Source organism: Felis catus, chromosome B3 (assembly GCF_018350175.1).
Source record: "Felis catus isolate Fca126 chromosome B3, F.catus_Fca126_mat1.0, whole genome shotgun sequence".
Lineage (NCBI taxonomy): Eukaryota > Metazoa > Chordata > Mammalia > Carnivora > Felidae > Felis > Felis catus.
The window spans coordinates 5102763-5116766 of NC_058373.1; the positions used below are offsets into that span (position 1 = coordinate 5102763).

The 14004-nt window shown below is 42.6% G+C and overlaps 1 protein-coding gene across 1 annotated transcript in view; it reads left to right on the forward strand.

The window, feature by feature from the left end:
* Positions 1-3144, forward strand: part of IQGAP1 (IQ motif containing GTPase activating protein 1) — a 101121-nt gene extending 97977 nt beyond the window's left edge. The window contains exon 38 of the mRNA XM_023254889.2: positions 836-3144. Coding sequence (XP_023110657.1) covers positions 836-949 — 114 coding nt within the window. The 3' untranslated portion in view covers positions 950-3144. The remainder of the gene's footprint in view (positions 1-835) is intronic.
* The last annotated feature ends 10860 nt before the right edge of the window (positions 3145-14004 follow it).

The window sequence follows — 14004 nt, forward strand, 5'->3', positions numbered from 1 at the left end:
TCGTTCTCATGGAGCCGCTAGGATTTTTCCAAAAGATGAGTGCGTTGATCTTTTGGGTGCTTCCGAGCTCTTTGACTCTTGCTTTCTCGTCACCTCTGTTCTGAACTTTATGGGCAAGGCCCCTCAGGTTTCCTAAATTTGCTCTGGACAGAGGAGGGTGCTGGAAAAAGGGGCTTTGCCCTCAGATCTGCCTCACTCCGGCCAACTCTGTACTGTGGGCGAATCATTGAGCATCTCTGAGCCTCATCTTTAAACTCGGGATAATCACACCTATAGGATTTTTATCAGGACTTAAAAAGACATTAACGTGTTTACGTGATGATGAGCGCATAGTAGGCACGGTGCACATTTTGCCCTTTTCCCTCTTGCCTTCAGAATATAAAAGCTTTCTCATGTGAAATGGAAATTAGGACTCTACCATTGAGATGACATTGGTGGCCTTACCTTGTTTTCAATGATTATTTTATCAGAGACTGAAATGCCTTCACCCTCTCCAGGTGACCCATCGCTTAGACAAACTAGAGACACGTTATTGTAACTTTGAAAGAAATATGTGTGATCAATGAGCCTGCTGCTTTTTCTTTCCATGTTTTGTGTGTTTGGATATGAACCACACGAGTTCTTACCTCCAGTTGTACCAGAAAGTTCTGTTGACCAGTGTGCCCTGTTCCTCGAGCTCTTGGGGTGGTTGTGCAGTGGACAGGCCCGTCATGGGGCACTTCTTTCTCTCACCATTTCACACCTGTCATTCCTCATTCCTTCTGGATCCCTCCCTGCGCCGTGGCGTTTCTCGTTCCACAGACTTGATTAACTGTCAGAGTGTTTTTCCAAACAGGACCTGCTGCAGCTACAGTACGAGGGCGTTGCGGTCATGAAATTATTTAATAGAGCTAAAGTAAATGTCAACCTCCTGATCTTCCTTCTCAACAAAAAGTTCTACGGGAAGTAACCAGTCGTTGCCGCCAGCCCAGAGGGAGGAAGGGAGAAGCTCCTCACGGCCGCCTTCCTCGGGTCCTTCTTTACTCAGTGGAAGCAGAGGCCAGCCCTCAACAAAGCCTCAACTCGATGCGCTCCCGACACCGCGTTTTTAGCTCTTCCCACTCTCGTGGGATGCCTGCTGCCCATTTTTCATAGTGAAATTGTATTTCAGGCTTAGTCTGACCCTCCTGTTCCTTCATTTTCCTCTGTCACGTAGGAAAGAGTGGAACCCCCGCTAAAATCTCTCTCCATCGCTACGGTCCTCGAGGCTGCATTGCTATATCGTAAGCTTTGGTGTTTGTCTGAATCAGCAACAGGGTTGGTGGGATTTGATTTCTTGTTATTTGGAAGCGGGAGCATCAGCGCTGGTGATACACATGCTTATAAGGCACACAAGTAAGATGTCAGGTCATCTAGAATTAGTAGGTTGTCGTTTAACGGTGAAGTTCCTTTACATTTATTTCCATCCCGACGGTCACGTGGAAGGACACAGGGGCTCACTGGTCCTCCTGTTGTTGTCCTGTGTGTGCAAGAGCTAACAAAAGTCACTGTTCTATGTTGAAAGGAAAGTTTCTAGCAAAGAGGAGATAAGGTTTTTAAATTTCACCATTAAATTGGAGCAGTGCTATTGGCACAGCTCTCTCATCGGTGGATGGGACACTCCCACTGATAAAACCCAGCTCTCTAGGCAAATTCACAGTGCTCTGCGGTGCCCGCTCGACTCTGTTGGTGCACAGAGATGGGCTCCGTTCTGGAAGGCATCCGTTCTGTCCCTATGGCCAAGGGATGGGCGAGCCCTAGCGTAGAATGTAATTGTCTTCAAAACTATCTTGAGTGCCTTATTAAAGTGTAGATTTATTTCTTAAATTGTGGGTGATAGGAATTTTGAAGATTTATATAATGCTTTCAAAGCCTTTAGAATACTGTAAGAGAAGGGTTTTTTTAAAAATTGGCTTATCTGTATATCTGAACTCTTAAAACTTATAGCTAAAACACTAGGATTTATCTACAGGGTTGCAGGGAGATAATCCTGCTTTAGACAGACTGAGTCAAAAACGAAACCAACCAACTGATGTTAACTGGGTATTAACATCTTCTTCCCATTGCTTTCTCTTGTCCTGCTGCCCACACTGTGCCTTTATTTTAAGAGCTCCCGTTTTCTGGGTTTAGTCAGAAATAATTCAATTCTAAACGTTGAATTTAGGAAACTTTTGTTATCAGATAAAATGTCATATACTTAAAGCAACAACAACAACAACAACAAATTGTTTATCCGGGAAAATATATTAGAAATCATGCTACTACACCTCCATTTACCCCGATGTTTCGGTTCAGTATTCTTTTATCATAAAACATAAAGTTTAACAAAATAAACTTACATGAGAAAATTTACTGCTGTATATTGAAAGCCAATAAACTGTTTCGTTAATAACAAATTATGTGATGTGTCCCTGTTACAAATGGAAGCGTTGGAGATGTGTTTTTCATGGGAGACTGTGTACCCGGTCAGGCCCACCGTTGTGCAAATCTAAGTCGTCCGAGTCTCCGCACACTGCAGGCTGGGGAGAGGTGCCGTGGCCGGAGACTCCACACCAGCCTGACCTTGTTTTCTACTGTATTCTGGAAGATCAGTTTTTAGGAGACCTCCTCCTCAGATCAAAAGCAGATACTATTACAAGTAACGTCACCTCAAAAACTGGGACCAAAGTGTCAAGTCTTTTACCTTAAGAGGATGCCCATCCCAAATGCTTGTTGGGCCTCAAAGGCCACATGCATGACAGACCGCGAGCAAAGTTTACAACTCCCGTGATGAAATACGATGTGTCAACTGTTCGTAAGGATTACAGGGCCCTTGATGCAACTTCTAATGCAAAATGGCACAAAATGCACTTGCAGATTTTGCTGGTGGCCGTGTAGAATTACGGTTACAACAGCATCGAGAGTGCCCCGGCTGAACTCAAGTCAGGCTCTGAAACCTTGTAGCTCTTCCTATTTCTACTTATTAGCTGTGGCGCTCTCTGCCCCGTCCCTCCTCCTCCCACCTTGTCTTCCACCGGCTGTCGTGACATTTATCATGAATTTACTTCCAACGATTTGGACTGCCCATCAGATTCCTGCACACAATTGCCTTTGTATCTCTGTATGAAATAAAAGGTCATTTGTTCATGTTTGTGTTTATTTTTCTCAGTTTCATTGTTAGTAGTTCCTGTTCAACAGCGTTGACTAGAGCAAGATGTAATGATTGAAAACCACCACGGTCTCTCTGGGAGAGCCAACCCAGGTTATCTATCAGATATCTTTCAGAATTATCTGAAAGTGGTGTTTAACATGGGAGTTGAGCCTTTTTTTAAGTAATAACTGTGTACAGTGGCCTGGACCTGAGGAGATCTGGGGGCGGGGAGAACACACAGTGTACCGCCTCTGATTGGCTGACGCTCAGAATCACTGGAGCCTTTGCCACTATCCTGTGAACCCCGCACACCGGGTGTGGGCACGCAGTCACAGGAGACCCCTCAGGGGCCTTCTCTGCTCCATCTGAGTGCCAGAGGGGACTGGGGGAAGTCGCGTCTGGACAAAGTAAATAGCAAAAGGGGAATCACTTAAAAATACAAATATGTATATACGCATCCTGTTGTGTTTATAAACTGTGGCCAGACTCTATTGGGAAATTAGGGACTAGGAAAGAAGAGGAAAAACAGAATCATTCTCCAGTAAACCAGTGAAAAATGGGAGATGATGGCCTGTGGGGGACGGTGATGCCAGAGCAGGGCTCCCCAGCCAGCAGCCTCCGGGGGCGCCCCTGAGCCTCCACTGTCTCAGCCTCTGTCCTTGAAACAACTTCGGCTCTACCGTCCTCCTGCCAAGAAACCAAGGGAGCTAGGTGCTTATCAAGACATAAGATGTTAAATAAGGAAACCACACAAAGGGAAATAGTAGGAAGGGAAGTGGGTACCCCAAGCGACACAGGTAGACGGCGTGTGTCCCCGGGGGCCCCTGCAAACCCACGAAGAATTTGGCATAGCTGCATCCTTCTGCAAACTTCAAACTTGACAGTTCCTTTTTTTTAATGTTTAAATTACAAAGTGTATAATTGCCAACATACTGTGAGTTTCAAGATAAAAATTATTTTGCTTTTAAACCTATAGAACAGAACCCCCGATCCTTTTTTTTTTTTTTTTTTACACTCAGTGCTCACCACAGTGAGTGTGTGAGTGTGGTCACATCTGTCACCATACCTTATTACAATCTGTTCCCCACGCTGTACATGACTGACTCTGGCAAGTTTGTACCTCTTAATCCCCTTCGTTTTACCCACCCTCCCGCCACCAATCTGTTCCCTGTAAAAGCCTGATTTTTTTTCTTTCTTTATTCATTTGTTTTCTTTAGACTTCACATGAGTAAAATCATAGGGTATTGGTCTTTCTCTGATTTATTTCACTTAGCATAATACCCTGTAGGTCCATCCATCTTGTCTCAAATGGCAAGGTGTCATTCTTTTTATGACTAATACTCCGTTGTATATACACAGTATCTTCTTTATCCATTCGGTGGACACTTGGGTTGCTTCCATAGCTTGGGTATTGAAATAATGCTGAATAATTGAATAATGAATTCTGGGTTCTCTAATCTGTTTCATTGATCTATGTGTCTATTTTTGTCCCCCTATCCATTTTTTAAACCTTTTTTAAAAGTTTATTTTTGAGAGAGAGAATGGGGGAAGGGCAGAGAGAGGGGGACAGAGGATCTGAAGCGGGCTCTGCGCTGACAGCAGAGAGCCCAATGTGGGGCTCAGACTCATCATGACCTGAGCCAAAGTCAGATGTTTAACCAACTGAGCCACCCAGGTGCCCCCCCCCCATCCATTTTTAAAGGTACAAAAAAAAGTTTAATTTTTTTTATGTTTATTTTTGAGAGAGAAAGCGAGTGAGGAGGGGGAGAGAGAGAGGGAGACAGAAAATCTGAATCAGGCTCCAGGCTCTGAGCTGTCAGCACAGAGCCCGCTGACATGAATTCATGAACTCATGAGGGGCTCGAACTCATGAACCATGAGATCATGACCTGACCTCCTTGTCAATTCAGACCTTCCATGTTTTTCCTCTTTAGACTCATGTTTCCATTCCACTTCCCTCAGATTTTTATCCTAACATTTAAAGCATAAGTCTTACTTTTTATTATTCTGTCACAATTATCTAAAAAAATAAAAATGTGTTTTATCTAAGGCTGTTAATGCAATCCAGGAAAATGTTTTGTCATTATAGTTCTTGTTAGTGTACATTCGATCCAAGTCATGTATTGTCTTGACTGTTGTAAAAGTAAGATATTTGAAATGCACTTCTTAGATAAATGAAGAATTAAAAAAAATTTTTTTTAATGTTTATTCATTTTTGAGAGACAGAGACAGAGCATGAGCAGGGAAGGGGCAGAGAGAGAGAGAGAGAGAGGGACACACAGAATCCAAAGTGGGCTCCAGGCTCCGAGCCATCAGCACAGAGTCTGACGTGGGGCTCGAACCCACAAACTGCAAGATCATGACCTGAGCTGAAGTTGGACGCTCAACTGACTGAGCCACCCAGGTGCTCCTAAATGAAGAATTTTTTAATGAAAGTTTAAGAAACTTATGGATAAATGTTACTACTTGTCAGAATGAGATAGAGGTCATGACCAACTCTCTTCCTATTTTTTATTTTTATAAATGTAAGCTCTGAGACTCTTTGCTGTCATAATAAGCATATGAAAATGGAAGGTGTTTTGTTACAGTGATGTTATCTATTTGGGGGGACTCCTTAGTTTATCCTAAGAGTCTCAATGATTTGTAATAGATAATTAGAACATGATTAGGTCTTCCAATTTTGTTAAAAGCCAAAAAATTTTACCTGGTGTGGAAAAGAATTTATTATTCAGTCATGAGACACATCATCCACTTTCTCCAGACTTGGGAAGTAGACAAGGAGCTTTACTAAGACTTTTTAATAACTATGAATTAAACTCTTAACCTTTTGACTTAGAGATAACTTATTTAACCTAATATGCTAAAGATGCTTGGGGAAAATGGAAGTATTTTAATTCTCCTTTACACTATAATTTTTTAAACTTTTTATTAGGGGTGCCTGTGTGGCTCAATTGGTTAAGCATCCAACTTCTACTCAGGTCATGATCTCATGGTTCATGAATTCGAGCCCCATGTCCAGCTCTGCTGACAGCTCAGAGCCGGGAGCCTGCTTCAGATTGTCTGTCTGTCTGTCTGTCTGTCTGTCTGTCTCTCTCTCTCTCTCTCTCTCTCTCTCAAAAATAAACATTAAAAAAATTAAACTTTCTTTGGGCACAAAAACAGATCAGTAGAACAGAACAGAAAACCCAGAAATGGACCCACAAACATATGGCCAACTAATCTTTGACAAAGCAGGAAAGAATATCCAAAGGAATAAAGACGGTCTCTTCAGCAAGTGGTGCTGGGAAACTGGACAGCAACATGCAGAAGAATGAACCTGGACCACTTTCTTACACCAGACACAAAAATAAACTCAAAATAGATGAAAGAACTCAATGTAAGATGGGAAGCCATCAAAATCCTCTAGGAGAAAGCAGCCAAAAACCTCTTTGACCTCAGCCGCAGCAACTTCTTACTCAACACGTTTCTGGAAGCAAGGGAAACAAAAGCAAAAATGAACTACTGGGACCTCATCAAAATAAAAAGCTTCTGCACAGAGAAGGAAACAATCAGCAAAACTGAAAGGCAACTGACAGAATGGGAGAAGATATTTGCAAATGACATCAGTTAAAGGGTTAGTATCCAAAATCTGCAAAGAACTTATCAAACTCAACACCCAAAATACAAATAATCCAGTGAAGAAATGGGCAAAAGACATGAATAGACACTTCTCCAAAGAAGACATCCAGATGGCCAACTGACACATGAAAAAATGCTCAACGTGACTCATCATCAGGGAAATACAAATCAAAACCGCAATGAGATACCATTGGCTTTCAGAATGGCTAACATGAACAACTCAGGCACAAACAGATGTTGGTGAGGATGCGGAGAAAGAGGATCTCTTTTTGCACTGCTGGTGGGAATGCAAGCTGGTGCAGCCAGTCTGGAAAACCGTATGGAGGTTCCTCAAAAAATTAAAAATAGAACTACCCTACGACCCAGCAATTGCACTGCTAGGTATTTATCCAAGGGATACAGGTGTGCTGTTTCTAAGGGGCACATGCACCCCAATGTTTATAGCAGCACTATCGACAATAGCCAAAGTTTGGAAAGAGCCCAAATGTCCATCAATGGATGAACGGGTAAAGAAAATGTGGTATATATATATATATATATATATATATATATATATATATATATATATACAATGGAGTATTACTCGACAATCAAAAAGAATGAAATCTTGCCATTTGCAACTACGTAGATGGAACTGGAGGGTATTATGCTAAGTGAAATTAGAGAAAGACAAAAATCATAAGGCTTCACTCGTATGAGGACTTTAAGATACAAAACAGATGAACATAAGGGAAGAGAAGGAAAAATAATGTAAAAACAAGGAGGGGGACCAAACATAAGAAACTCTTAAATGCCGAGAACAAACTGAGGGTTACTGGAGGGGTTGTGGGAGGGGGGATGGGCTAAATGGGGAAGGGGCATTAAGGAATCTGCTCCTGAAATAGTTGCACTATATGCTAACTAACTTGGATGTAGATAAAAAAAAGTAATAAAATTAAACTTTTTTTAATTAGGGAAAAGTGACATACAAAGAGGGAATAGTATAATGAACTCCAATGTGTCCCCTAGGTAGCCTCAATGATTGTCCACACATAGTCAAACGTTTTCTTCTCTAACCTCCCCCTAAATTCCCCTGGGGTTATTTAAATCCCAGATACAGCATCATTTCAACCACAAATACTTCAGTATGTATCTCCACATACATACATAGTAGGTATCTCTAACATATCTCTAACATATTGTTTCTAATTAGGGAGCCATTGTGTCTGCAGGAGACATTTGGCAATATTTGGAGATATTTTTTGTCCTAACTAAGGGGATGCTGCTGGCATTTATTGGGTAGATGCCAGGGATCCCGACTAATATCTTAACAATGCACAGGACATCTTCCCTCAACAAAGAATTATCCAGTCCAAAATGTCAATAGTACCGGGGTGAGAAATCTCAATCTTTACATGTAAGGACTTTTGAAAAAAATCCCCAAACCATTATCATACTTAAATAATTTAAAAAATCAGACATGCAATGCTTCCGTTTCCCCATCTTGTACTTGCTCAAATAGTTCATATGTTTGAATCAGGTGCCTAACAATGTATACATATTACATTTACTTGACAAGTCTTTTAAATCTTTCATCTATAAATTCTCTCTTTTCATTTTTGAGAGACAGAGAGAGACAGACCGTGAGTGGGGGAGGGGCAGAGAGAGAGGGAGACACAGAATCCGAAGCAGGCGCCAGGCTCTGAGCTGTCAGCACAGAGCCCAACGCAGGGCTCGAACCCACGAACCGTGAGATCTTGACCTGAGCTGAAGTCGGACGCTTAACTGACTGAGCCCCCCAGGCGCCCCACTCGCTCTCTTTTTTTAAAATCTTATAGTTTAGTTGATGTTGCTCCTGTAGAATTTATACATTCTGGATTTCTCATATCTTTGTGGACCTCACTCAGTTTCAACCTTTTGGCAAGAATATTTCAGAGTTCTTATTACATCACCGACTTACCTTTTCATGATGTAAATAAAGACTGGTCAGTGGGTTCAAAGTTGCCCATTTGACATATTTTTTTAAATAACTTTCCCATCAGCTTTTCATCACATACCCATGGATTCAGCAGCCACTGATAATGACGGCCTAGATTTCTTATTTTACTGGGGGTTGCAAAATGGTGATATTCCAAATCTATCATTCCTTCTTCATTTATCAGAATTCTTCTAAAAATAATTTCCTGTCATCAACTATTTGGTTACCTTGAGGAATATTCATACAGGAAAAGATGATAAATACTCGTTTCTCTCTCTTTATTTACTGGTTTCCCCTGACACCTTCCAAGGATGACCGCTGAGGGTTTTTTGGGTTGTTGGGTTTTTTTGGGTTTTTTTTTTTTTTTGTATTTTTAAAGTCTTTATGACTCCTGGAGTTTTTATAAGATTATTTTTATGTTTATTTATTTTGAGAGTGACAGATACAGCGCAAATCGGGGAGGGGCAGAGAGAGAGGGAGACAGAGAGTTCAAACTAGTGTGGAGCCCGACGCGGGGTTTGAACCCATGAAACCGTGACGGATGCCCAACCAATTGAGCCTCCCAGGTGCCCCGAGTTTTTATAGATTTGATGTCTTTCAATCCACTGTAGGTTTTTTGTTTGTTTTAATGTTTATTTTTGACAGACAGAGAGAGACAGAGCATGAGTGGGGGAGGGGCAGAGAGAGAGGGAGACAGAATCCAAAGCAGGCTCCAGGCTCTGAGCTGTCAGCACAGAGCCCGGCGCGGGGCTTGAACTCACAGACCGCGAGATCATGACCTGAGCCGCAGCTGGACGCTCAACCGACTGAGCCACCCAGGTGCCCCTGTTCGTTTGTTTTTTAAATACTCAAATTGTCTCCTTTGCTGGTGGAAGTAACTTCACGGTGACGGCGATTGTTGTCCCTTTTGGCATGACCCCAGTAGCCTTTGGTAGCGCCTTGCTTTCTGGGATATGTTTCACTTTCATCTTGTTTTTCTCACCACAGACCTGGAATCAACCGTTTCTCCAGGGAGCCCTGGCAACTTTTAGTGGGAAACAGAAGTAGGGAGTACGGTCTTGGTGCTGGGAAGGCTTATGGCCCTTAGGTTGCCCTTGTTTCTAAGCTTTTTCAATGAAGTAGTTACTTTTGTTTGTTTTGTTTGAATAATCTCTCTGTTCAACGTGGGGCTTGAACTCACGATTGTGAGAACAAGAATTGCGTGCTCTACCAACTAAGCCAGCCCGGTGCTCCAATGAAGTAATTAATTTGTTTATTTTTAAAAAAATTTTTAATGTTTATTTTTGAAAGAGAGAGAGAGAGCGTGAGCAGGGGAGGGGGAGAGAGGGAGACAGAGAACCCAAAGCAGGGTCCAGGCTCTGAGCTGTCAGCACAGAGCCCAACTTGGGGCTCAAACTTGTGAACCACGAGATCATGACCTGAGCCAAAGTTGGACCTTAACAAACTAAGCCACCCAAGTGCCCCTGAAGTAGTTACTTTTAAGAGAACATTTCCTGGGGCACCTGGGTGGCTCAGTTGGTTGTGCATCCAGCTCTTGGTTTCGGCTCAGGTCCGAGATCTCAAGGTCATGATCTCTCCTGGTCGTGAGTTCTGTCCGGCCTCAGGCTCTGTACTGACAGTGCACAGCTCGCCTGGGATTCTCTCTCTGTCCCTTTCTCCCTGTTTGTCTCCCCCTGGCACGTGTGCGCGCTCTCTCTCTCTCTCTCTCTCTCTCTCTCTCAAAATAAATAAACTTTAAAAAAAGAGAACATTTCCTGAGTTCATAACAAGTTTTTAAATAAAACGCTTTATATATATATATATATATATATGTATATATATATATATATATATATATATATATATATATACACACAGCCTTCTGAAAGGGAAAAATTAATGCCCTGATTAGTAGCATTTGCCAATTCCGTGGGGTCAGTGCTTCCCCGTCACTGATTTCAAGCTTGTTGACACTGGTCACTGAACGCAGACTTTGGAAGAGAGGCTGACCTCAGTTCTAATGAGCTAGGACTAAACCACCAATCTTATTCCAGGAATAATTGGGAGTAGTTATGGATTTTAAGAAGAATGAGAAGTATTCAGATGTGGCCTTGAGACCCACGGAGGAGGAATGGGGCTAAGGAGGTAAGACTCAAGACAGCGTGGGTGAGGTATGTTTCGTGTGGCCCTGCAGACCCACTCTCCGCCCTCACTTTCCTCTGTGCCCTGGGAAGCTGGCCACATGGTCTGGGGCACTGTTTCCCTCCAGCTTCTGCTTGTGTTTGGCCCACAGCGGGCATCCCAAGGAGACTGGAGGCCTGGGGGAAGGCAGGGTTAGTTAGGACTTCTTCTGGGTTACCACCAGGGCCTGCCTCTCCCTACCAAAGGCCAAACACCCACCCTCTGCCCTCGGCAGTAAGCAATCCCTCCCCAGGGCCCTTAGGGCACAGAGTGCTAATGGTTCCTGCTCTAAATAGCAGCAGGGGAGCCTGATCCCTAAACCCTGCCCGCTGTCTTTATTAACTTTTCTCCAAATTACCAGTTTGCGTGTGCCATCTGTTTCCTGCTGGGACCCTGATACACAAGTGGACCAATTAAGGCCTCAATCAGCGAGAGATTGGGTGGCCTGAATTGGATAATGAACGTTAGTATGGACAGATGTGAGTGAATTCTGGGGGATAGTTAGGAAGTAGAGGTGACTTACTGGCTGTCGGGCACATGAATCCTGTGGGACGGGGCCAGGCAGCCCTCCGCCTGAGTTATTCACCGTCAGGAGTGTTGGGGAATGGGGAAGCACTGTGTTCCATCATCCCACCGGGCAGGCAAGTCACAACGGACGTCGGCATATCAAAACCACGGGAAACCTGCTTAACTTTTGTTACCGAGCTCCCCGCAATGTATTTGACAATCCGACCCCTTACGTTGCAGGAAACTTCTGTGAAGCTCGTGTTCCTTGGGCCACACTCTGAAACGCTAAGCTTTTAAGAACTAGTAAATATTACTTAGGAAACAAAAAAGCAAAGACGTGCATTTGTATCTCACGTTTGCTAAGGAGTTTTAGATTCCATTCTACATCTCAAGTTTGGTAAAATTATTGCTTGAACGTCGTTGACCTTAAATTGTACATATTGATTCTCTATTTTGCCCCAAACTGTCTAGGAAATACCTCTGATACGAGTATGTAAGCATGTGTACTTGAGAAAGATTGTACTTATTCATAGCCACTGGCCTTTGCCTCTGGAGAAACACATTCCCAATTCCAGACGCAGAGATCTGGAGGGTGAAGGACAAATCTGGAGGAAGGTGTTGAACAGACACATAATAGAAAGGATGACACGATAGGAGTTGAAGGGTCGCTCCTCTTATAAAAAAGCCAGCTAAGAAAGAATGAGCTTTGGAAAACAGAGCTGGTGCTCAAACACCTGTTTCCATGAAAAGAAACTGATCTTCCTTGGAAAAATGGCTGATTCTGGGGCTGAGCAGAGAAGTGCTAGATAAGCCTAGGTCATCTGGCTGTGTCCAGAAGAAAAACAACAACGACAACTAAAAAATGGATGGGGACATGTTAAAAGGACACAGAAGCCAGCTTGAAGGTCGAATCTGGGATAATTTAAGTACAAAAATAGTAACAGTAATGGATCGTATCCTATTGGATAAAGTGAGAATTCATGAGCCCATTCTAAGATAAACAAATAGGGAAAGGGCAAGAATCATCAATGGAGGCTAAAACTAGTGGGTGCAAGTTGGATAGTGAGGTATTTATCTGTTCTCAAAGTCTCTCCCTTCAAGAGTCTTATTGATAACAGAGGGAAAAATTAAACTTGACAGTGGAGGAAACTGGCAGACCCCACCTTCATCAAATGATCCAAGCTTAACACCAGTAATGGGACAACTTGACATCATCTGCCTCCTGATGGACAAATTGAGAAGAACACAACATTGTCCCTGTGGTATTCCTGCCAAAAATGCATAATCTGAAACAAACCATGAGAACATACAAGATGAACCCTAATTAACGGACATTCTACACAATAATGGACTCGTCACTTCAAAAATTTCCAAAGTCATGAAAGACATAAAAATTGAACAACTGTTCCAGATGAAAGATGCCAAGAAACATAACTGAATATAGGGAATGATCTTAGATTTCCATTTGCCATAAAGAATATTACTGGGAGGGGAACCTGGGTGGCTCAGTCAATTAAGCATCTGACTCTTGGTTTCAGCTTCGAGCCCCATATCTGGCTCGGTGCTGATAATGTGGAGTCTGATTGGGATTCTCTCTCCCCCCCACCACATAAATAAATAAACTTTAAAAAATAAATAAACTTATAAAAAGGAATATTAGTGGGTAGTTGGTAAGCATTCTAATAAATCTGTAGATCAGATAACAGTACTAAATCGATGTCAATTTCCTGATGTTGATAATGACACTGTGATTATGTAAGAGAATATCCTTGTTTTTGTGAAATAAACAGTGAAGTATTTAGGGATAAAGGGGCACATACCAACTTACTCTCAAATGGTTTAGAAAAAACTATAGAGAGAGAAAGAAATGATAAAGTAAGTGCAGAAAAATACTTAGAGGATCTGGGTAAAGAATATATGAGTTTTTTTTAATTTTATTAAGTAATCTCTGCAGCCAAGACGGGGCTCAAGCTCACAACCCCAAGACCAAGAGTCGCATGCTCTACTGACGGAGCTAGCGGGCGCCCTAAGAATTCTTTATTTTATTGCAATTTTTCTTTCTTTCTTTCTTTCTTTTTTTATAATGTTTGTTCATTTTTGAGAGAGGGAGAGATAGAGGCATGAGCAGGAGAGGGGCAGAGAGAGAGGGAGTTGCAGAATCCAAAGCAGGCTCCAGGCTCTGAGCTGTCCACACAGAGCCTGATGTGGGGCTCGAACTCACAGACCACGAGATCATGACCTGAGCGAAAGTCGGACGCTCAATTGACTGAGCCACCCAGATGCCCCTATTGCAACTTAAAAAAAAAGAAAGTTTATTTATTTTGAGAGAGATATCACGCATGAGCAGGGGAGGGGGCAAAGAGAGGGAGAGAGAGAATCCCAAGCAGGCTTTGCACTGACAGTGCAGAGCCTGATGTGGGGCTCAAACCCATTCACCATGAGATCACCACCTGAGCTGAAACCAAGAGTTGGATGCCTCACTGAGTGAGCCACCCAGGCGCCCCTGCAACTTTTTTATAAATCTGAAATTATGTAAAATATAAAAAGTTTTGAAGAAATGAGGATCTTTATGTGCATCAGGAATGATTTTGGCTGCAAGAAAGGAAAGCTGACG